This window comes from Haliotis cracherodii, unplaced genomic scaffold (genome assembly GCF_022045235.1).
Source record: "Haliotis cracherodii isolate W230 unplaced genomic scaffold, xgHalCrac1.p SCAF_6, whole genome shotgun sequence".
Lineage (NCBI taxonomy): Eukaryota > Metazoa > Mollusca > Gastropoda > Lepetellida > Haliotidae > Haliotis > Haliotis cracherodii.
In genome coordinates, this window is record NW_027266319.1 from 10,271,447 (window position 1) to 10,299,024 (window position 27,578).

General features: G+C 40.7%; 1 protein-coding gene across 2 annotated transcripts; it reads left to right on the forward strand.

Moving 5' to 3' along the window:
* On the forward strand, positions 1–26,160 carry LOC139444926 (uncharacterized). Of its 2 annotated transcripts, none has more exons than XM_071225944.1 (9): positions 1–96; positions 2,333–2,438; positions 7,374–7,457; positions 15,024–15,101; positions 16,792–16,935; positions 17,417–19,891; positions 21,381–21,462; positions 23,200–23,356; positions 25,009–26,160. In XM_071225944.1, exons 1-9 carry the CDS (start codon positions 53–55, stop codon positions 25,301–25,303), a joined length of 3,465 nt encoding a protein of 1,154 aa, XP_071082045.1. In that variant the 5' UTR covers positions 1–52; the 3' UTR covers positions 25,304–26,160. The 2 variants fall into 2 exon arrangements, with proteins under 2 accessions (XP_071082045.1, XP_071082044.1); XM_071225943.1 differs by having other exon boundaries at positions 15,024–15,100; positions 16,788–16,935.
* Positions 26,161–27,578: the final 1,418 nt, after the last annotated feature.

Consider the following 27,578-nt stretch of genomic DNA (forward strand, 5'->3'; position numbering starts at 1 on the left):
ATGGCGCGTGGGCAGTGATGCGTTTTCAGGAAAAGACACAAAACTGCTCTTTATGCCAGAACCCATAATGCAAAACGGTGCCGACACTGTGAAAGAGTAAGTAGTTGAGAATGGTGTAAAAGGTTTTACGTTTACGAAACTTGACAAGGCACAGCCAAGCAGTGAACTGATGTTTATCCCGAAACAGGTCCCCGTTTACGTTTGTGACCAATCCGGATGGGACACCTGTTTTCGTGTGTTGATGGTCGTACATTTATTAGTGTTTTGTTTGTTTTACGAAGGACACGCAATGATAACTTTCAAAGTCCTCATGACAATTAATCTGTCCAACTTGTTTGTGATTGCACGACCCAAAATAAGCTCTTGTTTTAGAATTGGGCATATTGTTCCCACGTAGACCCAGCATCTGAAAGTAACTTGCCAGATCAAGCGTTATAAGGAAACTGAATGCGAGGAAGTCAAGGTAGAATAGGGTTGTATGAAACCATGCATATAATTTTGATAGTTGACAAAAGGGAATCCTTAGTTCGATTTAGTTTCGAGTTGTTTATTTTTTTGTATTATGTAGCCAGGTCCAGTTGTAGTGGTGATAAGTCCATGTTCTTAACTGAACAAGATGAAGCCATATATATTTGATGGGTAAGAATTTTGTCCCTATTCCCCCTAAAAAATATATGTGATTAAAAGGATTGAACGGCAATGCATGCATAAAAACATTTGAAGTTGGGATACGGGTGGAAGTATTTCCATTTGATGAACATGGTAAACCAATTTTCGCAGTAAAGCATGAAAGTCAAGAGGCCCTTGTCATAAACTTAATGTTAATGTTGATGGGTCCCAATATTGAAATACAATTGCAGAACCCTCTTTAAAGGGAAACATCAGTCCAAGTCCAAGATTTGCTCATTATTGACTTGTGTTTGGTGTTATGTTTGCTGTGCTGCATGAAAAATATGAAGCTGTATATTATAACAAAGGTATACAATCAGTAGCTGCGCTAAGTATGCTAAGCTGACATGTGTTTCTGTTGCTGAGTAATGTGTACACGACTTGAAAGGGTGAGACTATCAATCTATATAATATTTTGTATAATAAAAACTACATAGTATCCCTTCAGAGAATTTAGGTAAACGAACAGGTGATAACAAACTTGGTAAAAAAAATTTAAATTTAAGAAAAATTACCACTGAACATGATGATTTGCCATTTATATTGTATTTTCTGTTCTGCTAGGCATTTTTTTATATGCAGAAAAAAAGATAACTTTGTGTATTGTCTCATAAACTAATCCAGAAATAACAATCAGCTGTTCTCATATTTTCTGAGTACTAATCTACTGGTTTACAAATACCCAATGAATATAACTTAAAGAATTTTGATGCAATGTTTGGAAGATCTTAAACTATTAATTCACCTGGAATAATATATTCCTAATATCATGTTATTTTCAGCTTTTAACAAATATATTTAAAATAAGTTTAACTATATGCATGATAAGTGTGGCATTTTCGTCAACTGGCAGATATATTTTCGTCTCCCTTTGATGCTTTCTGTGGTCTTGGAATTTATATTGTGAAAACAGTATGTTGACGTATAACAGTCAAACTCCATCTCGAAGCAAGGGAGTTAACTGACTGTAAGAGTCCAGTTTCCACCTTTGCTGATCTAGGCTGCTATTTCCTGGCTCGATCATAGCGCCACTAGTCATACTAGTGGCTATACCGAGTTATGTCCTTTCTATGTCCCTCCTATTGACCAATCAGATTCTACTTCTCATATCACTTGCATTTGCTTCAAACTAAATGGCGGCACCCAGTCAAGACGATTTCATGGATAATCAAGATCTTTGTTATAATAAAGCAGGTCTTATTTCCAAAGTGCATCAAATCACTTGCGCACATTGATTATAAACATGAAAATATTTGAAAAATATGTCGCTCCACAGTTGAGGGTACACATTCTCTGCAAATCCTGCAGTCTACCGAAATCAGCACATATTGATGCTGGTGCTCATGGGTTTCACCGAAGTGGTAAACGTCTTAGACCTGCATCACTTTGAGCTTTCCTCCCACATTATGCTGACATGCCGGGATATAACTGGAATGCTGTTAAAAGCTGCCTTAAACCCAACTCACTTTTGAATCCCAATTGCGTGGATCGATGCTCATATTAATCACTGGATTGTCTGGTCCTGATTCGATTATTTACAGACCGCCGTCATATAGCTGGAATATTGCTGAGTGCGGCGTTAAACAGCAAACCAACCAACCAACCAACCACTTTTGACATGTCATATTAACCTGACTACTTGATGTATTGATGTATTTTTCAGTCATTTGGAATCTGCTCCTGGCCCTCCAGCATCTTCCATTCTTGTAACAGAGGCGGAAATATCTGTAGAAGCAATCAAACACAGCAAGCAGGAGGCCTCCATTGTGGTGGGTAGCACTAGCAGAGACTGGGAACGTCAGGCGCCATGCACAATTCATGCATAATTTAAAAAAATGGTGCATTAAAACATACAGTAAGGGTCTTCATGTGCAGTAGTTTTGTTTACCTGCACCACCAAGTTTATGTTGTCTGACAAATCACAACTTAGTCTCGTCAGCATGACAACTGAATTGCTATCTTACCACCTGTTATTGCCAGGGACCAATTATCCTCGCCTTTTTATAGCGTGAGTGTGTTTTCATCCTGTTTTCAGTAGGCCAGAGAAATATTTATCTAGAAGGGGTGAGCAAAACTGTCTCTTGTCAGGAAATATTGAAAAAGAACACCATATAAGCACCCTGCTCAAAAGAAAAGACGCGTGGTATGACAGTGTCACATGACTAATTCATGCATAAAAGACAATCAAACAACACAATGAATCACATTCTGTCATTGCTTACTGTCTGTGTGTCATTTCTTCCACGATTTTAAAATCTACTTGTGGTATTTTTTTCTCCAAATTCATAACCTGAATATGTTGCAACATTCATTGTACCCAAAACACTACAGAGTGTTATGGATATTAAGCATGTGTTGATTGAAAATGGGAGAGCTTAGGCATTTTACAAGTTTTGGCAACTTTGGAGATAAAATTGCGAAACAATTTTGCAAGGGCACTAACCAAGCTGGATCAGTTTCCATATCTGTGCTTGTATACCTTTTCCACAAATTGAAACAGTTGGCTTTGGCTGAAATATGTTCGAATTGTTACCTTGTTTCATCTTGTCACTGTGTGTACATCTGACTGCACTTCAGAACGTTATGACAGGACAGGCTGAGTGTCAACAATGTCTGACTGTGACTGTGACGTGACTTCGATAAAGGGCAGTTACTCTATTGGACAGACCGATGGATTGCCCCGAATGGCACGTAATAGAATTTGTGTAGGCAATTGTTGTTTTGCATATATGTAGTTACGCCACTGTATAAGAAACAGATTTCGGTTGGAACTATATTGGCTACTGTCACTGTCCGACTGACACATCACTTACCCTCTGACGTACATGTAATTTATAGTAATGCACACATTCCAGGAAAACTTGCAATGTTTTGGTAATGTTTGTGAGAGATGGAAAGAGATTTTCCTGCACAGAATTGAAGAATGACATTATATTATATACGTTTGTGTGTTTGGGGATGGTAAATATCCTGTATTAGGAATAAATACTATGTGTTTAGCTCGCCAATGCTTGGTATATATAATGTTTATTCCTGATACTGGATATTTACCATCCCCAAACACACTCGCTTGATAGCCTCTATTTATTCGGCTAATATGATTTATAAGACTGTCAGATTAACAGGTCTAAATAACACTGACTTAATCGGTTGTCATCATTTGTGTCAGATAAAGAGGAGTGGCGGGTAGTACGTTTTTAGGCGTAGTTGTGGCCCTTGTAATGTAAATAGTACAAATTGTTAACGGGATTAAATGCATTTTTGCATATTAATTTCCTGCATTGTAGTATACCATGAACTTGCATAAAGAACTGGTAGTGGTCGATATATCCTTTGGTCCCTATCACAGCCCGTGGAGGACAAACTATAGTAAATATCCCTATGGTCTAAAACAGCTAGAATTTATTTATTGTAGATTATTTGTCTTCAGTACATTGTATTGTTTTACAGCTGACTAAAATAGGGTTTGTTGCTAGTGTGTCTTCCTACCCAAGTGCTGTGGATTGCTGCTCATGCTTTGATCATTGGTTTGTCTGGTCCGTTTATAACTGGCAGTCATCATAAAACTAGAATATTGCTGACTGCAACATTACACAATATTTATTCACTCAGCAGTCGAGTCCAACTGCTCCACTTATTATAGGTATACTTTTATGTTTCTATGACACAAAAAAGTGAGTTATAATTTGTCAAGTGTGTATTTAAATAGAATGAAATGTCTAATTATCCCTATGTAAAGTTGAGGTATATATTATGTATGCTGTCTTTGTGTTCAGTGTTAGATGCCACTGTGCTCCTCCCGAGAGTAGTTCTTATCTTGAGGGAATAATAACTTCCTGAATTTTGCCATATTTTAGTTGTAGGACAGCTACCCCAAGTATCAGACTCTGTAATCAGGGGTTTATCTGGGTTTCCAAACTAAGCCAATAAGAGTGTTTGGCAGGTGAGCTTGGGAAAAAATGATTGTTTTACTCAATGTTTGAATTTTCTAAAGTTTTGATTTCCATTTATTCAGAGGTTTTTTATCTTTGTATTATCAGCATTGCTGTCAATTCAATAATCTAAAGCTTAGCATTAAATCTTCTTCCTCTTTTGATGTTTTTTGCCACGTTATCAGTGAAGTACAAGTCTCAACAAGGACTGAGTGAGTGAATATGGTTTTACGCCACTTTTAGCAATATTCCAGCAATATCATAGGGGGGACACCTGAAATGGGCTTTACACAATCTACCCATCTTGGAAACCCAGGTCTTTGGCGTGACGAGTGAACACTTTGACCACTAGGCTACCACACCACCCTATAAGGACATATCACTGGTTATAACTGTATCATGTGTATGGACATGAACTGGGAAGGATTTTAATTCCAATTTGGGAGTTTTTCTGACATTGGCTGCAGATTTGGGACAGAATATTGGCTCCTGGGCAGGGCTAGATCAATCCCTGGTAGCTGTAACCATGGTAACCTGGCTGACTGGTATAACCCCATTCACCCTCGTGTTTACATATCTAGGTTTTTTTCATGAAAGCATTATGTATTGGACTTTGATCTGTAGGTGTTTCCAGATAAGACAGTGCATAGTTCAGCGATTTGACATCCTGCCAATTAATTTATAAGGGTCTCCTTGGTTGTCAGTCAAAGCTTAACTGCATGTCTTCAGTCAGGGTTTTCCTGGACAAGAAGTTCCATCAGGAGGCCTGTGGGTAAAAAATAAATGTCTCTTTGAATCTTTAAATTGATCCAAATTGTAATTGCATGTTACATATAGTCAAGATTTTGATTCTGGTAAGAAGTGCACTCAGGGTGTCAATGGTTTATTGTGTTTGATATCATCTGTAAGAAGCTGAAGGTTTCTGAGTGAATGAGTATTGTTTTATGCCGCTTTTAGCACTATTCCAGCTAGAGGGGGGAGGCCACAATTGGGCTTCACACATTGTACCTATGTGGTGAATTGAACCCGGGTCTTCGGCGTGACGAGCGAACGCTTTAACCACTAGGTACCCTGCCACCCCTTAAGGTTCCTGAGCATGTGTGATGACTTGACATCAGTGATGTTCTTTGGAACTCGAGGGAGCAGACCACATGTTGCCTCATGGGATCGTCATGTACATGTTTACTCAACTTTACCTTCACTCACTGGACACACTCGCTATAACGTTTAAGTGAAAAATGTATGCCTACATGTATAAGCATAACATGGCCCGAGTTTGCTATATTAGACATGCACAAGTGAAACTCATTATTGAAATAAGGAATCTAATATTTATGTCGACTATGCTTGTCATAAGACCAAGAGGTGTTGGGTGGTCAGGCTCACTGACTTGGTTGATGCATGTCATCGTATCCCAATTGCGTAGAGCGATGCTCATGATGTCAATCAATGGATTGTTTTGTCCAGACTTGATTATTTACGGCTTTAAACAACAAACAGACAAACACACAAACAAATTTATGTTTACATGCATCAAATGCATGTAAATACAATTTCAAATAGTCTGACTATATGACCCTTACTTGTCACACAAAATCAATCTTTGAACACACCTGATACTTCTAAACTCAATTTACATAACAATATCACTAATCACTGTGTTTTGTCTAATTTGTCATTCTTTCTTGGGCTTTACATCATCAAGCTATCATTTTACAGCATTGCGTCATTACGTTGTGTGACACTGGCAGTCGACTTTCATATATTTATGGGACCAGGGTGCAATTTGTTTTGTTTGGTGTAACTTGTTTTTCATGTAAACATGGTAAACATGGACCTGGTTCAAGTTAAATCAAGTTCCTTAAATTGAGCCCTACATAAGTGGATCAGTATAATGATATGCATTTTTGGGGGACCCGTGAAGATTCCGGGGTAGAATAGGTCTTCAGCAACCCATGCTTGCCATAAAAGGTGACTATGCTTGTCGTAAAAGGCGACTAACGGGATCGGGTGGTCAAGCACGCTGACTTGTTGATGCATGTCATCGATCCCAATGGCGTGGATCGATGCTCTTGATGTCAATCACTGGGTTGTCTGGTCCAGACTCGATGATTTACTGACCGCCATCATATAGCTGGAATATTGCTCAGTGCAGCGTTAAACAACAAACCAACCAACCAAGCATTATTGGAAATATAGGATGAAACCCGTTGTCATGAAGGTATGTTAACAATGCAGATGTAGCCATCATAAGGGCTCATTTTAGAATACTGTATTCGACGTAATACGCGCCCAGGGCGCTCTCAAAATTAGAAATAGGGGGCTCTTATTAGAATATCATTTTGGTGGAAAAAACATAGTTGAAAGATAAATTTTGTGGTTTATGCTGACGGTTTGAACTGTTTATATACGACAGATATATTTTTCCAGATTTTAATTGCCCATAATTAAGGGTGCATGTAACACACGAGTGCGTATTATACGCGAATAAATAAGTCTTGTGTACATTGATCAATCGGAAGGGGTGCTAATTAGAATTGTTCACTTGCCAATATATTTAGCAAATATGGCTGTGGGCGCTTATTAGAGCGGGGCGCTTATTACTTTGAATAAGGTATGTTCATTCTAGATTCATCCAGGTCACCAGCATTTCCCAGGACCCTCTTAATTTCTAACATTGCAGGTCTGAACTGAACATGAATTCAGAATCACAATATCTTTTCTGATTTCTTTACTGATAACACATGACATTGCTTTGTTTAACATTTTCAGGCTGAGAGTAGTGATACCAGTGCTATTGGTTCGAGTGGATTGGAGCAAGTGGAACCAGATACTGACGCTTTTGGATTAATACAGGTTAGTTCAACAGTACACAAGACTTCTCAACCACCCCTCCACAATTTATTCCAGATACTAACTACCCCATCCTTGACTCTCATCCTCGATTATTAAGGGTATTATGTCTCTATTCTTTTATGATACAACCCTGCACCCACTCGCTGCTGTAGCTTCATTTTGAGTCCAGTTTTAATGATACGACTCTAAGCGCAGCTGTCCAATAAAATAATGATTGAAAGAAGCAGTGTAGCGGACCCACACTCACCTCGCTGTGTTACGTACTGTCTCAGATACAACTGGAAAACTTCTGAATAAGACATCCAGTTAAAATTTCATATGTTAATGTCTTCTAATTCAGTTTGAGGGATCCAATCTCATTAAAATCAGACCTTTTACTCTGAAAGATGCCTCGCTGAGTGAAGATCTGATGACACCTCTGTCGAAGGTCGCACCAAGTGAACTTTCTAATCAGCCAATCAGCATCAAGGCTACTAAATTCTCGGTACAAGTGAAGTATTCAGACCAGCATATCTGGTTTCTGTATTTCAAACAATATAATACAACTTCAAAATGTAGATAAATAAGAGAGTTATTATATTGTGGATATTTTATACTCTGTCGATTTTGAGGACCAGGGTCTAAACACCCAACATGGAGTACCATGGAGGGAATATTTGTATTCTTGGACAAATCACTATTTCTGATTCAAGAAAGAAAAGAAAAAGTTAAGAAGTGAAGCCGAATCTTTTTAGAAAGCTGATGTCTGATTGGCCCAAGAATCTACACATTCTTCCCTTAGATTGCAGTCCAGATGAGCTCAGGGTTCACTTGCATGACCTTGTGTGGAGGTGTCCCCAGATCGGGACACGGAGAGGTTTGGTGTTGCACTGGTTGACAATGTATGAGGGTGCAATTTGGAATGTAAATCTACGCTTAACTCTAGTTCTGAAGAGGCATTTGATTGGTTGTTGAGTTCAAGAGTTCAAGAACACCAGCGAGAGAAGATCTGTGCGAAGCTTGCATGATTAGTGATAAGACATGGAGATCGTGATCTCACTTCTGAAATGAAGAGTTGTGGCGATTGGGCGTGGGATGTTTAGAAATATTGTGCTTAGGCTATAAATAAAAATAGTCTTGGTTTTCAGGCACCGCTCGCATCATCATAAAGTCTGCCACATGTTTCGTTTATATTTCCATTTTCCCCCAAAACTCCTTATACTTAAAAAAAACTGTGGATGAATATAGCTCGCAGTTACTTTCCTTTACATGTGAAAAGCTTTACTGCACATCTCGTGTTATGGTCATGGCCACAATAGGAGTTGGTATGCTTGTTTATGTAGGGAGGCCATTTCCCAGGTTGATGGTACACAACTGTTTATTTGGGGATATAACTATCATTCCAAACTAAATAAACATAGCATGCAAACTGGGTGACAAAATCTCTATTTTGCCACATATTGGGATTTTCTAATGGTCTTGATTTATTACTTCAGAGCTATTTTTCCAACATGGCCAATGTACTCCCAGCATTGCATTTAACACAGTGATCAAAACTAAGTATTAAAGCCTCTCCCTCTCTGTCATAATGATTGGCCATGTTATCGGTGGTACATGTCCCTGCAAGGACTGGACATTGCTATAACGAGATTAGCAGGAACATTTGTATTCCTATAGTTCCATTGCTGAAGACTTGGGGCTGAACATGCTGAATAGAGGAATTCCTGATAGCATTAGAACTAACCATGGTTGTGCTGGTTATTGTATTCAAGTTACAAGTGAAGCACCAGCCTTTTGTGCAAATAGGGTCAGTCTTTATATCTGAATATATGTCATTTTGATTTTAGTTTTGTCAATTTAAAGTAATACGGAAAAACTAGCGAAGAATTTAAGGGTGGTTAATGTAACAATAATCATGCATATTTTTTACTTTTGGTTTTCTCTGTAAAGGATGCAAAGCCATGAAAAAATATTTTACTTCAGAAATAACCAGGCTCCAGAGATTTAAGTAGACCTGCTCAGACATGTCAGAGGCCGATATTCGACCCTAAGTCTTCAGTAAATGTCGGTAAAAATTCCCTAATGGGAATTACAAATTTGCAATTCCTGTTAATGTTGTTAAAACTAAGGTTAAAACTGAGGTGGCTTGTATTTCACTGATAACAGGACCAATAAAGAAGAGGCTCTAATGCTTAGTTTAACATTATCGCATGGTGTCCCTGTTTAGAAGAAAATAACAGTTTCTTCCAATTTGCCCGCCAAGAGTACTTGTTTAGAATTGTAGATGGTTCTTTTTCTAAGATGGGAGAAAACTTGTTCAAACTCATTCATGCATGGTCTTATTTTAGGCCGAGCTCCATCCCACACTCTTTTGTTACCCTCCCAGTAGCATCGCTGTCACTACTGTAGACTAACGGAAACAAAACTCCCTGCATTCTAACCACACTACTGCAGGAAAGTATAAATAAAATAGAATTTCAAATTGCGGACCATAACAATGCAGGAAAAGTATTTGTCATTGCTTGTTTGTAAACAAAAAGGGTTTGGTTATATGCCCCTAGCACTGTGGGGAGTTGTTACTGGTAGCAGTGATAGTATTAAGGCTCTGGGAACTGGCTATCACTGTGAGGAGCTTGAGTTTAACCAAGGGGAGGTAACTCTTCTGTTTAAACCCAGACCACCTTCACATTCATTGAAATGATATCATTACCAGACAAAAATTAAAATCTTTTATCGCCCTGTTCAAAATTGTTTGTGGCAATTGTTCATTGTTCATTGTTTAAATGACTTGTGCAATGATGAAAAACGTTATTTTGAACTTTTCATATCTTTATGGTTACTGGTTTTGTGGTCATTTGTTGATACGTTGTCAATGCATATATGGGTACAAGACCTGATTATTTGTAAGGACTTCTGTTTTCTTGAGCTATTAATATTATTAACACATATTGTATTTCCGCCCCTTTCAGCTGATCTAGAGATGATGGCAGCTTTGTTCTATAGCACTACGGTAACAGTACAGTTCTCTGATCCCTGCTGGATAGTCAGTAGACAGTGGATGTAGTCTCCCTCTCTCTCCAACTTTCATCCCTTTCGTCCACTAACTGTTGGCACCATTGTTCTGAAAAACATCAAGCACCTGCTCTAAAACATGTCTATTGTTTGTGAAGCACTATGACAATTTTTAACCAGTCTCATTAAGATCAGATCGTTTACTTTTTTACGATATAACTCTGATTGAAGATTTATCAACTCATTATAGGAGGTTGTGTCAGGTGAAACCTTACCAGACTTTGAAGACCAATTCCAAAATTTGATTGTAACAGAACAGATTGTAACAAAACCCACATAAAATGTACCCTGAGTGGCATTCTATGGTATACGCCTTGGGTGTAGATGCCATGACAGTCAGACATGAAAGGGTTTTTAAAATATCCTCTAAAATATAACAGCTTGCCCTTTATCATTTTGCATTAGGAACTTCCCGTTCGTGTACGTTTCCGATAGGGCTGTGATGGGTAACTCTGGTACTTGGGTAGGGTTGGTTCTGAGTGGGACCCAGGTACCCACAGGACAATCCGGACCCGTGGTTAGTCATGTGATAATACTGATATATTGTTTAATGATAATAACAAACTCCATGGTTACACAAAAAGTTGCTAAATGTTCTCATTTCTTTCTGACCATGCACACATTCCTTCTGAGTTTAATTTGTTTGAGTGAAAATATAGCTTCTATCCACTTCAGTGTATGCATGATCAGATCATTTTAAGCAGCTTTTGCCAGGACTCTGGAAAAACAGACCTACAGCAGGTACCAGGGTAGGGTTGGGTAATAGGGGGTAGGTACCCAGGTAGTAAATTTGGACTCGTCCCAGCCCTGAGAAACAAATATTAGGTATGCAGTTGGCTCGTACACAGACTTTTGAATCTTTTGACTTTTGAATCCTTGACACTGATTGGCTGATCAGAAAGTCCACCTGACGCAGCCTCCCTTTTAGAGTTAGTTGGTCAAAGGTATCATATTGGACTAGGAGGTCGGATTTTAATGAGATCGTTTTTTCTATTGTCACCATGGTCACAAGATCAGTATCCTAATTCCTTGAGAGTAACATGTACTCGGTATGTTTTTCCTTATTCATGCTGAAAAGCCATGTTTACTGAATTCCTTTGGACCGTCAAAAATATTTTCAAGCTATCTGACTTGGGTAGACAGCGTGAGCTCAATCATGTCATCTCTCATTTAGTGGAACATCTTTGCGTCTAATCTGACGAGGAAGTTTTCAAATGTTTTAGTCACTTACTGCTAGGGGTGAAACGATACAGCAAGGTCATGATACGATACGTATTGCAACATACATATTTATGTCAAATCCATAGAAATATCTTGACAATAAATATTTCGGAACTTTTTCTAATGGAAAAACTAAAAGTAGAAAGATGTTCGTAGTGCTATGGTAAGTAGTGAACCTGAAGTGCTAATTTCAACACATCTAACACTCTTAGACGGACAAAACGTTGACCAACGGTGACTAACGGGATCGGGTGGTCAGAGTCGCTGACTTGGTTGATGCATGCCATCTTGTCCTAATTGTGTGGATCGATGCGCATGATGTCAATCACTGAATTGTCTAGTCCAGACTCAATTATATACAGACCGCCGTCATATAGCTGGAATATTGCTGAGTTAAACAAACAAACAAACAACCTACTTTGTTACTTCATCTCATCCATACATTCCAAAGTCCTACACTTGTGATTATTTTAATTTTAATGAATACAGAAAAAGCAGCAACTAAAATAACAGGATATTGGAATGTATTATTCCAGGTACATATTAATAGCTTCAGATATAATTTCTTCCAACCATGGTTACTATTTCAGTCATATTTTATGTGACAACAACATGTGATTATCGTAATCTATATGAAATGCCAAGGTAGCAGGAAATAACTTCATGGCAGGTCAATACAGGAAATTGTAAATCACCATGTCGTGTAATTCCTTATTGCCAAATTCACATTTCACTCAATATGTCTCTTGTGAGATTGTTTTCCAATATAAATATTGTGAAGACATTTATATCGTACCATACTCGGTCGGGTAAATCTCAACAGTATTCCGACAATCACATCATGGCCCAAAATGTCTGAAGCACTTCAGCCATGACAGACTGTGCCACCGGCGGCAAGGGCATGTCATGTCATGTCATCAATGCTTGTCACTTAATTCAATGAAAAGTTTTTGGCAACTAGAAGTTCAACTACGGCAACTGGTTTATCTTATTCACTTGTCCTTGAGATTTACCGAAAAAGGAATTTGAATTCCTGCTATTAACTGTTTGAAGTCTTATGGATAAATATTAAGTGTTAAAACAGTGATTTCCTCATGTTTCTCTACCAGTATTTGGTCTAAAATTAAGCATGGTGAAAGTGCCTTACAGAGTCAGAGCTACAGATAAGCTGCATATTTGCGTAAAATACCCCCCAAAACTATTCAAAACCCAATTACTTTCAATTAACTTCCGTACAGAAATGCATGCATTAAATGAAAAACTCAATTGTTTGAAAACAGCACAAGTTAATACCCAACGAATCTTTTTCAGCATGCGTACAACGGAGCTAATTTCCCAAACACACTTACGAGCTAATTTACTTTCCAAGTCAAGCCTATATTTAGAACCGTAATATACATCTAAAACATTATTTCATATTTATAAAATATCAAAATGCTTACTCATTTTGGAAAAAAAAACAATAGAGTGATGAATAGATGAGTGAAAAAATATTGGTTACCCAATGAAAAATGTAATAATCCAATTGAAATAGAAACCTTTGAGTAAAAACTCAATTGCTCAAAAAGTAATCTGGAGCTCTGCAAAATAGAAAATAAAGTGTCCCATATGTTTCTTCATTGTAATGGTAAGATTATTTAAATGAGAATTTTGAAAATACCTCATTTTCAATCGATCGTCATGAAAAGCGTGCATAACCCAAACCCAGTTTGTTGGGAGGTGTGTTCGGGTGAATTGTTTTTTAGAAACTGGAAACCTTTGTTTAGCATGTTTAGGCACATTTTCACTTAGGATCGAAAGATGAATGAGAAATTCATAGTGTGAGATAGGATAGGTATAAACAATTTATTGTAAAATTTACAATTTCAGGAAAATTTAATGCTCTTAATATAGACAAGCAGAGATCCTAAAGTCAGGCTGTTTGAAGACCGGAAATTTTTAAGTGTCCTTTTGTTAGTATAAACAGATAAGTTGGTGGCCAAGTCGTTTGCATTTTGTTGTGAAGAGTTGTGTCCCTTGAGCCAGAAACCTATGGTTGTGGATTTGAAACCTGGTTCACCCCAATTATGTTTCTAGGTTTGTTAGCGTAATACCAATGTTTGTGGTTTCACCAAAGTGGTAAACCTCTAAGACTTCAGGCTTTCCTTCCACATTAAGCTGACACAATGATATAACTGGAATACTGTTCAAAGCAGCATTAAACCCAACTCACTCACTCACTCACTGATTGTTTCTAACTATTGGAAACTTCACAGTAGGTGAGTCATTGGTACCGGCAAGTGGATTCAGCTATTAAATATGTTCATTTCGTGGAAACACGTTTTGCTTTGGAGTATTTTGAGTTTCATTATTTTGCTATTTGACGTATTATAAATTCAGTAGACATGTTACCATGGATATCTTAGATGTTTTAGCAAAATGAATTTATATTTATAGTTCTGGGGCCTGTCCCACAAAGCGATCTTAGTGCTATGATTGTCATAAGCCTATGTTAAAGTATGGGAGTTACGATCATCTTAGCGCTAAGATCGTTTTGTGGAACGGGGCCCTGTAGTTGACTAGTGATATGCATGATATGGTAATGAGATCCTAGTGGCATTAGTATGTAGTGGTGAACAGTATCACCTGGCTGGTGGAGGGTGTTAACAACTGAGATCCTGGTTACATTATTTGTTCATGCATGATCCTCTACTGAATAGACCCGTGAAGATCCGGGGTAGAATAGGTCTTCAGCAGCCCATGCTTGGCGACTATGCTTGTCGTAAGAGGCTACTAACGGGATCGGGTGGTCAGGCTTGCTGACTTCGTTGATGCATGTCATTGTATCCCAATTGGATTGATGCTCATGATATCAATCACTGGATTGTGTGGTCCAGACTTGATTATTTACAGACTGCGTAATAGAGCTGGAATATTGCTGAGTGCGGCGTTAAGCAACAAACATCATACATCATTGTCTCTACTGAATAGATGTGTCTTGTTAACATTTTGAATGATTTTTCCTTTTGTGGTATCATTGCATTATTAGATAGCATGATATGTACATGGGTTATATTTTTTTGTTAATACATAGTCAAACAGTAAACATCTTTAAAATCATGATACTTGTTGAAAACAGATGATGGCCTCAAGTAATTATTAGAAGTGTCGTGAATTCACTGTTAAAACTCAGGCGTTAAAGTTCAGCATGTTCTGTGCAGATATTTGCTTATGTTTGTTATGAACCTACATGGCTGTGTTCATGTATTCTAAATACATCGGTGCAGAGGTTCATATGATGTCTTGTCATCACAGAAAGCCAAGAATGGCACCCCGTCCGCCCTGTCCGCCCTGGACACTCCAGACCTGGACAACAAACCGGAGAAAAGTCAGGTAAATATGTTGTCATTAGTGTGGACGAGGAATGATGAGCTGGTGCCAGGATGTAAACTAGTGGTAGCCTGAGTCAGTTTGATGAGCTGGTGCCAGGATGTAAACTAGCGGTAGCCTGAGTCAGTTTGATGAGCTGGTGCCAGGATGTAAACTAGTGGTAGCCTGAGTCAGTTTGATGAGCTGGTGCCAGGATGTAAACTAGCGGTAGCCTGAGTCAGTTTGATGAGCTGGTGCCGGGATGTAAACTAGCGGTAGACTGAGTCAGTTTAATCAGCTGGTGCCAGGATGTAAACTAGTGGTAGCCTGAGATAGTTTGATGAGCTGGTGCCGGGATGTAAACTAGCGGTAGCCTGAGTCAGTTTGATGAGCTGGTGCCGTGATGTAAACTAGCGGTAGCCTGAGTCAGTTTGATGAGCTTGTGCCAGGATGTAAACTAGCGGTAGCCTGAGTCAGTTTGATGAGCTGGTGCCGGGATGTAAACTAGCGGTAGCCTGAGTCAGTTTGATCAGCTGGTGCCAGGATGTAAACTAGCGGTAGCCTGAGTCAGTATGATGAGCTGGTGCCAGGATGTTAACTAGCGGTAGCCTGAGTCAGCTTAATCAGCTGGTGCCAGGATGTAAACTAGCGGTAGCCTGAGTCAGTTTGATGAGCTGGTGCCAGGAAGTAAACTAGCAGTAGCCTGAGTCAGTTTGATGAGCTGGTGCCAGGAAGTAAACTAGCAGTAGCCTGAGTCAGTTTAATCAGCTGGTGCCAGGATGTAAACTAGCGATAGCCTGAGTCAGTTTGATGAGCTGGTGCCGGGATGTAAACTAGCGGTAGCCTGAGTCAGTTTGATGAGCTGGTGCCGGGTTTTATTTGAACATGCTAGTACCTGAGAACTAGTGGGGATTCCACGGTAAGCTTGGTAACGGTGATGGCTGATGCTTGTCGGAAGTGGCGATGAAAATGGATACGGCTGTCAGCCTAAGTGACTTGGTCTAGACTCGATTATTTACAGACCACCGCTATATAGCTGGAATATTGCTGAATGTGGCATTAAACAACAAACGAACAAACAAGCAAAATAAACAAGTGCAAAGACAAGTCTGCTTAGCCTATTGGTTATTCTCTCAATAGGACAGAATCCGAGGATTGGAACATGGATCATGATACTGTGATAAGATATATGTATCAGAAGATAATGTATCGATACAAAATGGTACAAGTGTATATAAGGTGTCATGTGACAGTAGTTTCTGAATGTTTGTACAAAAAGTCTCCTGCCACTATTGTTTTGTGATTGACTAAATATATTAAACATGTTTTAGTCTCGTTAGTGGGGCTAATATTGATTTCCTTTGACAAATGTTTCCTTAATATTGGGGAACATGATGGTCCAGCATTGAATTAGCAGGGAAGAGTTGTATCCCTTGGGTGTGCCAGAAACCCAAAATACTGGGTTCGAATTCTACAGGATTTTACCAGAGTAGAATATGACTTAAGACCTACGTCACTTCCAATGTTCCTCCCACATCAAACTGACATGGCGTGATAACGTAAACACTGTTGAGAGCGGTGTTAAACCAAACTGATCCATTTAAGACTGAAATTTGATGTTTCATATATTTATGTATTGTTTCACAATGAAATGTGTCAGTACACTGTTAGTTCCCCATGCCAGATGTAACCATGGTAACCTTATCAATTGCAGAGCGATGAAAAGGACCAGGTTGAAGCTGGTGTAGAAGAGGTACTGAAAGAAGCTGTGTTGGAGGAAGAAAAGGCTGGCATGGAAGAAGAACCTCAACCCAAGGGAGATGCTGACAAGGATGTCATCAAACCAGAGAATGACACTGTAAGTAGATACGGTGTCCTGTCATACGATTTAGATACCATGCATTGTCATATGTTCAGACCCTTGAAAATCTGTGTTAGAATTGGTCATCAGCAACCGATGCTTGTCATAAGAGGCAAATAATAGGGTCGTGTGGTCAGACTTGCTGACGTGGTTGATTGATGTCATCGCATCCCAATTGCATAGATCGATGCTCATGATTTCAATCGCTTGATTGTGTGGAACAGACATGATTTTTTAGGCGTCAAGTGGCTGAAATATTGCTGAATGAGGTGTTCTACATGGCCACTTTATGGATCTGGTTAACTGACTTGGTAGTGTGTCATCATTGCTGCTCGTATCAATCCTGGAGTTGTCTGGTCCAAACACGTTTTGTTACACACCGCCATTTTATATGTGGAGTATTGCTGAGTGTCATGTTAAACAACAACAAACAAACAAACATGTATCCCTGCTGATGATTGGAATATTTCCTGTCTAGATGAAAGAAACTGTTCCGGAGCCTGGCAGTGACAAAGATGAAAGCCAGAAAAAGAAACTTGGTCGACCTAGAAAAATTGATTCCGGGGAAAAAGTGGTGGAAAAAGTGAAGAAGAAAATGGGTCGACCACGTAAACATCCAGTTGCTGAAGATGTAGCCGAAGATAATGTGAAGGAGGCTGAGGTGGAAAAGGTTGTTGCGACAGAGGACGCAGCTCCAGAGGTGGATGTAGACTTATTTACCTACGTCCCTGGTAAGACTTCAGACCCAATTCAGTTATCTACTGTGTCGAGCATTGTGAGCGGCAGTGAGGGTACGGCCAGTATGGATGGTGATACGCTTGAGAACAGCATTAAATCTGGGGAAGGTGGCCTTTTGAATGGTTCTAAGCATTCAGAGGTGAAGAAATTATTGAAAACTAAAATACTGAGTTCAGAGAAGTCCCGTAAACGGAAAGCTAGCGTGGACAAAGTTTCTCAGGCAAAGGTGAAGAAATCTGGGTCAAGGCCACCTGCAGAAGATTCCAGTAGTTCGCAAAAGGAACAAGACTTGAATGATTTCTTAGATGCAACGCAGAAGGCTTTGTCGGGACAGGAGACCAACGGTGTTGGAGACACTCACGAGGAGGGGGACGACTCCGCTGCTGCTCTGATGGCCAAGGGTCCATGTCTGGATAGTGATGACGATGATGAACAACTGAAATCGTATTTGAAGATCCCAGCTCCAAATAAGCCATGGAGTATTAAGAAGAGGAAGAAGAAACAATACCTGACCTTGTCTACAAAGAAGAAAAGCCCCAAAAGCCCCGAGAACCTGAAGAGGCTTGCTGAAATGGCAACAATGCAGAATTCTTTTGAGGCCTTGAATACCAGTTTTGTTGGTGAGCCTGAAGTGAATGATGGTGCTATGTCCTCGGTTGTTGGGGGGGATAGTTTAGATGGAGAAACGGACTCGTCTGCGAAGAGCAGCAAAACCAAAAGCATCGTTAAGAAAAATGCTTTTGCGGTGTTGAGAGAACAATTGTCTCAAGAGCCTCGGCTAAATGATGCCGTGTTGGATATTCACAACGGCGACATGATTCCTCCCATCCCAGATTCCGCCGAAGAGTTCCAATCCCCGAAAAGGAGAATTAAGAAATTCAAGGAGGAGCCAGATAGAGATGATATGGTTGAACCATACAGTAAACCAGGAGAGACAGGTATTGGTAAGCAAGATATTACTCTGACAGAACCCAAAACAGCAGACGTGAAAAAAGTACCCAAGGGGAACTCTCCAAGATCGAAGATGCGCAAGAAAAAGTTTCATAAATGGAACAAGAAAAAGAAACACTCTCCGGCTGTTCTACAGAGACTAGAGGCTCAGCTGAAAGCGATGAAAGCTGCAATCGAAGCCGAGAAGAATGCGAGCAGTCATGGCGTCCAGCCGGAAATGAGTGTCAGTGCAGGGCTAATGAATATTAAGAAGTATGGGAAGAAAGTGTTGTCACAAATAAAAATCAATCAGAAAAAATATGCAAGCAATGGAAACGATGATGTTGTTGAGTCCCTGTTTTCAACCCCAGCTGCAGGCAGCGCGCCGCCGGCACCACGGAGGCTTCAGGTAGCCAAGAGAGGCAGAGGCAGGGGTATGAAGATGGGCAGAGGAGGTGGGCTGACCAACAAGAAATCTTCTCCTATTGTCAGGCTGAGCCCTCTCGGCCCGCCCAATGATACAGCCTCCCTGAACAACAGTGTCTCCGATATCTTTGCTGATGCTGAAATGATGGATGCTGAGCATCCACGAGATGAGGATCCACCAGTGCTGACGAAGATATCTACCATGGAACCAGTTAAATCCAGCATGAAGCGGCCAATGCTGTCTAATCAAGAGGAGGCTTTGGATAGGTCAGTCTTTGTAGATGTGCATTCAAAAATGCAAAATAAAAAATCATTTCTGAAACCACGTGAAGCTACTGAGTTTGCTAGTGACACTGGTGCGGTCTCCCTGAAGAACATTCTCCCTGCTTCTCGCCGGGCAACAGCTCCAAAGAAAAATGCATTTGCTGTCAAGCGTAGTTACAAGAGATCCCTTCACAACTGTGGAATGAAGAGGGGCATGAAGAAGGGGTATGGCCGGGGAGGTGGGAGGGGGCTTGCATCTCGGAGGATGATAAGACCAGGAATGGCCATGTCAAATTCTGGAACAGGTGTTGTTGACCCAGGTCTGCTTTCCCCCGATCAATGTTCTCGAGGAACTCCTCTTCACCGGTCCCCACACTCTCAAACACCAATCTTGGAATCGGATCAAATTCACCAGGGTGGATTTTATGGTAAAAATGTACATCGTCGGGCTGAAGGTCATCGGAAGTCCAGGGAGAGGTCAGGTGGCCAGTCCTCACCCTCCCGTGACTCTCGCCACAGTTCCGGACAGGAGTTCCGGAAGCGTAGTTCCCCCGGCAGTTACAGACACTCCATGTCCGAGGACAATGACCAAGCGGTAAGTACAACTTTGACCTTTCTGTTTAGAATGTCCTTTGGGTTAAGGACTAAATGAGATTTAATGCTGAGTATGGTAAATGTTATGTTTCAGTCTGGATGTCATTGTATGTTAAGAATAAAACACGACTCCATGGTTTTGGTTAAAAATATCAAACCGTGAGCGAGGGAAATGCCTGAGGGACGTAGGCCAGAGGGCTTTTCCCGAGCTTGAGGTTTTACATTATCCACCAAAATCTTGGAGGAGTTTTCTATCCAACTTATGAACCGTTTAATGCAAGACTTACCTTGTACTTACTTACCTTTTGTTGAAAAAACAAAACAACATTAGACATTAACACAACATATATCGCCGTGTTATGGGGTTTTGGATGCTGAAGAAACATTCATACTTTACTCGCTAGTCGCGTGAACAACTGTAAAACATCTCATTCACTTATAAAGGAAAACTTTATCTTAAAAACAAGCCGTCATCTACAATTTACAATTTCTGTGTGACGCCACACCCCTCACTTTAGTGGAAGTATTATTGATAAAAAACATACGATGTCCGAAAACCTGTGATTTGACGATAATCATGGTAATCATGGTAATAGTATTGTGTCAGGAATAATAATAAAGGCATATATGATGCTGAAAGCTCTGATCGAAAACAGGACACTATGTACTGTACATTGTCTCGATTGACATCAAACTTTATGAGAGTATTTCATTGGTCATTAAAATCGATACCATAAGTAGGAATAATCCTTACTATTTACTGTTTAATCATGAAATTATGACACGTGTGACCCCTTGCCTAGCATTTCTATCGGTCCTGAGTCCGACAACTTAAACAAACCATCGGTCAAATTGAAATTTTATCAGTCTATGACTGGTGACTGACCGCCATCTGAAACCCTGGAAGTGAAAGGCAGCTCAGTTCATCACATGGATGCTTCTGTAGTCGTGGTAACATGTTAAATGATATCCCCTTGTTTCCAGTAACAGGTCAGCTAGTTAGTTCACTATCTGCTTGCTGAGTCTGTTATAAAGCTTTATCTCACCTTACATTAAAATACTAGCTTCTGATTGTTTAAAGAGCAGGCTATTATTCTCCATGTAGCCCGCTCATGAAGCTCACTGAGAAATCAATCAGAACACATCGTAGGTAACTTGCATATCTCAAATAAGTATCGTTGAGTTGAAATGAACCGATGTTTATCTGATTGCATTGGGTAAAGGGAAGTAACTTAACTCAGGTAAACTGCGGATATTTATTCTGGATCTGTATGAATGAGTGTAAGATAAATTTGTTGTTAACTGATAACTCGGGGCATATGGTGTGATGTACACTGCATGTGAGCCCATGTTCTTCTCGTCTGATGGCTTGGGGTACATAGGCTACACACAAGGAACATCATACCAAATACTCCTCGAGATCGGTTGACAACTTATAATCAAGTCACTATTTTTGCTTAATCATAACCATTCTTGTGCTGTTGTTGCAGAGCGGCTCAGAGCAGAACAGTAACAAGTCCTTCAGTTACTCCCCCAACAGGAAGTCAGGGATCGGCAGCACGGTCGGAGCAGGTGAGACTAGGGAAATAACCTCAAGTAGGTCAGCACAGGAAGGGAAGTAGGTCAATATAGGAAGGGAAGTAGGGTTGCTTCCAGGCATGGGTACAGTGTGTGAAGCCCATTTCTGATGTCCCCCGTGGTGATATTGCTGGAATATTGCTAAAAACAGTGTCAGTACAGGAAGGGAACTCAGTTCAAAGGTCAATTCAGGAATGGAAGTAGGTCAATTCAGGAAGAAAAGTAGGTCAGTACAGGAAGAGAAGCAGGTCAGTACAGGAAGAGAAGCAGGTCAGTACAGGAAGAGAAGCAGGTCAATACATGAATAGAAGGTCAATTCAGGAAGAGAAGCAGGTCAGTACAGGAAGAGAAGCAGGTCAGTACAGGAAGAGAAGCAGGTCAGTACAGGAATGGAAGTAGGTCAATACAGGAATAGAAGGTCAATTCAGGAATGGAAGTAGGTCAATTCAGGAATGGAAGTAGGTCAATTCAGGAAGAGAAGTAGGTCAATACAGGAAGAGAAGTAGGTCAGTACAGGAAGAGAAGCAGGTCAGTACAGGAAGAGAAGCAGGTCAGTACAGGAATGGAAGTAGGTCAGTACAGGAAGAGAAGTAGGTCAATACAGGAATGGAAGTAGGTCAATTCAGGAAGAGAAGTAGGTCAGTACAGAAAGAGAAGCAGGTCAGTACAGGAAGAGAAGCAGGTCAATACAGGAAGAGAAGTAGGTCAGTACAGGAAGAGAAGCAGGTCAGTACAGGAAGAGAAGTAGGTCAATACAGGAAGAGAAGTAGGTCAGTACAGGAAGAGAAGCAGGTCAGTACAGGAAGAAAAGCAGGTCAGTACAGGAATGGAAGTAGGTCAGTACAGGAAGAGAAGTAGGTCAATACAGGAATGGAAGTAGGTCAATTCAGGAAGAGAAGTAGGTCAGTACAGAAAGAGAAGCAGGTCAGTACAGGAAGAGAAGCAGGTCAGTACAGGAATGGAAGTAGGTCAGTACAGGAAGAGAAGTAGGTCAATACAGGAATGGAAGTAGGTCAATACAGGAATGGAAGTAGGTCAATTCAGGAAGAGAAGTAGGTCAGTACAGAGAGAAGCAGGTCAGTACAGAAAGAGAAGTAGGTCAATACAGGAAGGGAATTAGGTCAATACAGGAATGGAATTAGGTCAATACAGGAATGGAAGTAGGTCAATACAGGAATGGAAGTAGGTCAGTACAGAAAGAGAAGCAGGTCAGTACAGGAAGAGAAGTAGGTCAGTACAGGAAGAGAAGTAGGTCAGTACAGGAAGAGAAGTAGGTCAATACAGGAAGAGAAGTAGGTCAGTACAGGAAGAGAAGTAGGTCAATACAGGAAGGGAATTAGGTCAATACAGGAGCCAGCGTGTGTTGTCAGTAAAACCTTCTCTTTCAACACTATTTGTGTTCTATCACCTAACATTTGAATCTGAATTTGGTAATGTGATTTTGAAACCTTTTTCAAGTGTGAATCTTTCCCCAAAAATGATGTCATTGCACTAGAAAGTTTGAAACTAAATTCTAATGTAATGGTAAACATCTTTAAGCATTCCCCTTATTTAGGCCAGCTTTCATCTTGTTCATTAGTGTATTTTGTATTTGTCAGGATTATGAACGTTAATATTGCATGTGATCACCTGGTGATAGGAAATTTATTAAAACTAAAATTGTCGGTCAGTGACATCCTTAACGTGGACCTGAGAGTGAAGTGAACTGACAAAAACCATTTGTGTGTTCAGTGATATCTCAGTTGTTTGGGGATGAAATGCCGCGTCTGGTCCCGGGGAGCGGCTACGTCATCAATGTGCGACTGGACGTGGAGCGGAAGGAGGCCACGGGGAGCCACAAGAGTCACAAGAATGTCTCCACCCAGGAAGACCTGGACTACGACAGGAGGTAAGCCACCCACACTCACCCCAGAGTTGTGTCCCTTAGTTATCCCCCGCCACAACGAAGTTGGCGTGGGATATAGAAATGGGTTCCGTCCGTGTGCGTGCGTGCGTGAGTGCCGAAATCGTTTCCGGAGCATAACTCAGAAACCGTTAAATATTTCTCTAAGAAACTTTGTATGTCTATCAGACTCATGCTGAACTGGTGCCTTTTGCTATTTAGGAATTTGATAAATTTTTATTGTTATTTTTTATAGGGTAGAGTTTGTTTCCGGAGCATACCTCAAAACCCATTCAATACTTTCCAACAAAAACTGTGTATGTTTACCAGACACAAACTGGACTGGTGCCTCTTGCTATTTAGGAATTTTAGAATTTTTTATTTTTCACGTTTCCATGGCAATAAATTGGACTTAGGTTCTACAGGGGTGGTGTTCGTTTCCAGAGTGTAACTAAAAAAACGTTAAATACTTTCTTACAAAACTTTGCATGTCTACCAGGCACATACTGAACTGGTGCCTTTTGATATATAGCACTTTTAGAAAATTTTATTGTTTATGTTTCCATGACAACAAGTTGGATTTAAGTTTTAATATAGGATTGGTTTACTTAAGTAGTATAACAAATAAACTGAAGTAAGACGAGTTCTATGGATGAACAACTTCTTTATTACAATTAGAGCGACGTTTCGGTGTAGATCCTAACACCTTTATCAAGCAATAGATGGATAAATAAACTGTTTAATATTTCTTTGCCAAACATTGCATGTCTATATGTAAAGCGCATACTGAACTAGTGCCATTTGATATTAAGGAGTTTTAGAAATGTTTATTTTAGAATTTCCATTGCAGCTATTTTGACATGGGCTAAGAGAAATGTTGGGTCAGTTACCTGGTTTGGGACCATAACGTGTTAAAATGGGCGGGGGATATAGATGACTTTGTCAACTATACGCTTGTTGTGTCTTGATCTGCTGATCAGTGGCTCTGATTTATTCTGATTATGATCCTTTGTCATCACCATGATTGCCTTGCTTGGGGTCATGTCTCAGACCGACGTCACTGTAGGCTTTCCTTGCACAGTGTGCTGACCCCATCACGTGACTGAAATACTGTCCAAAGCAGCTTTATACTTCCTCTCTCAGTGATTGTGGTAGCACATTGCCTGAACTGAGTTATGAGTGGTATTGCTGTTATCATCATTATCATCATCATCATCGCTATATGGCTGAAATAATGCTGATGAGACGTTCAAATCTAACTCACTAACTCATCATCATTATCGTCGTCGTCGTCGTCATCATTGATCCAGGCATGTGAGAACATGGACGTAATGTTTGTTTGTTTTTTGTTTAATGTTTCACTCAGCAATATTACAGCTATACGACAGCAGTCTGTAAATAATCTAGTCTGGATCAGACAATCCAGTGATTGACATCATGAGTATCAATCCATGCAATTGGGATACAACGACATACAACAACCAAGTCAGCTATCGTGACCACCCGATCCAGATAGTCGCTTCTTACGACAAGCATGGGATGCTGAAGGCCTATTCTATCCGATCTTCACAGGTCTCATGGCCATAATGATATAATCTACATTGTAAATTATTTTTGGGGATTGTAATAATGCTTGTATTTCTATTTCATATTTTCAGACGCCACACATCTCACCATTCCACATCAAGGGAGAAATCGACGCATGTTTCGTCCACCGTCAACTCCTACTCTCGTAAATCATCTCATTCCGAACCCCAGCCATCCACGTCCGCCTCCCCAGACGACCCTTACCCAAGGGAGAGAACAGCACAGCGACCCCGCATTTCCGATGTTGACCTGTGTGCCATGTTGGAAGAGAGGATATCGTCCCGTCGTGGACTGCGGGTCGATGTGCGAGACAATCTCCTGGACAATATCAAACATGTGGAGCGTGTTCTCAAAGAATCTTCCTGATTTCCAAAGGTTGATGTTGTGATGTGTGTTGTGGCTACCCAAACAGTAGCTGTGAACATGGTGAATGTTTTGTGATAAATTTTGTATTAAAACCATGCACTTTCACATTTATGCATTAGATTAGAAACAGCGTATCCTGCAGAACTTCAACTGGGGCTGAAGATGCAGATGAGCATCTGTCTGAGAGAGCTTGTTTCAACAAGACTGGCAGCTTTTTTGGTTGGGAAGTCCTGTCATGTATTCGCTTGTTTCTTCAGATGATTGGAAAACTAAATTCATATATAGTGTAGACATTTAAGTGGGAGATTTGTTTATAGTGGAGACTTTTTGTAAATTGGTTGACAGATTCAACCAACACTAAAATAATGGGGGTAAAACTCAAATCTGAAAACACCTTTTTTATTCTATTACCAATTTGTACAAAGCTGCAATAGGTTGATGACGGGCCATGCTTTACTAGCATGGCACACATGGAGACCTACTTGGATAAGTTTTGAAGAATAGGATCAAACTTTTCACACAGAAGACCGTAAACCAAAGAATGCAAACATTCTGACCGTATGCATATATTAATTTTGTAGCTATTTCGCTGGGACGTAGGTTAAGGTGGAACTTTCCATGGCCTGTATATTCTGTGAGGTGAACAGCTGCACCCAACAGTTAGATGAGACCAAATGTATTCCAACCAATAAACCGACACCCGTGCATGTTCTTCAGGAATGGATGGGTTTTAAAAAGATACACTCATACTTGCAAATAAAGTTATTGTCGTAGTCTTATTTACGATTATTGTAATTATGGGACTGATGGCCCGTGATGAGCCTCTGATGGGCCTCTGATGGGCCTCTGATGAGCCTCTAATGGGCCCCTGATGAGCCTCTGATGGGCCTCTGATGAGCCTCTAATGGGCCCCTGATGAGCCTCTGATGGGCCTCTGATGAGCCCCCCATGGGCCCCTGATGAGCCTCTGATGAGCCTCTAATGGGCCCCTGGTGAGCCTCTGATGAGCCTCTGATGGGCTCCTGATGAGCTTCTGATCCATGCCCCCATCTTTGAAATGACTAACATGTATTTTTTTTTAAAGAGTAGTTTGCCCTGTTCTTTTCATAAGACGGTGGATAATATATGAAATATTGATGGCTTCCTGAATCCAGAGATGATGAGTTGTGATCCATGTGGTTAGAGGGGAACTTGAATCTATTGTCTGGTGCCTTAACCCTAATAGGTGCTGACCATGTTCACTTTCTTCTCAGTAAAGGATTAATAGAGGTTGGAGGTGTGCTTGTGGATGTTATGTTTATGTTTGATAAGAAATAAACTTGGTGCTTGTACTTGTTGGTTTTGCTGAATTAGTAAGTACCTGTGTTCTTGACTCCACCCACAGACAACACCCGTGTTCTTGACTCCACCCACAGACAACACCCCTGTTTTTGACTCCACCCACCGACAACACCCCTGTTCTTGACTCCACCCACCGACAACACCCCATGTTCTTGACTCCACCCACAGACAGCACCCCTGTTCTTGACTCCAACCACAGACAGCACCCCTGTTCTTGACTCCACCCACAGACAGCACCCCTGTTCTTGACTCCACCCACAGACAGCACCCCTGTTCTTGACTCCACCCACAGACAGCACCCCTGTTCTTGACTCAACCCACCGACAACACCCCTGTTCTTGACTCCACCCACCGACAACACCCCTGTTCTTGACTCCACCCACAGACAACACCCCTATTCTTGACTCCACCCACCGACATCACCCCTGTTCTTGACTCCAACCACAGACAACACCCCTGTTCTTGACTCCACCCACAGACAACACCCCTGTTCTTGACTCCACCCACAGACAACACCCCTATTCTTGACTCCACCCACAGACAACACCCCTGTTCTTGACTCCACCCACAGACAACACCCCTGTTCTTGACTCCACCCACAGACAACACCCCTGTTCTTGACTCCACCCACAGACAACACCCCTGTTCTTGACTCCACCCACAGACAACACCCCTGTTCTTGACTCCACCCACAGACAACACCCCTGTTCTTGACTCCACCCACAGACAACACCCCTGTTCTTGACTCCAACCACAGACAGCACCCCTGTTCTTGACTCCAACCACAGACAGCACCCCTGTTCTTGACTCCAACCACAGACAACACCCCTGTTCTTGACTCCACCCACAGACAGCACCCCTGTTGACTCAACCTACCGATACACAACATTTCAAAACAACCAGCACTCTGCCATTCAGAAAAGCATTTCACCTA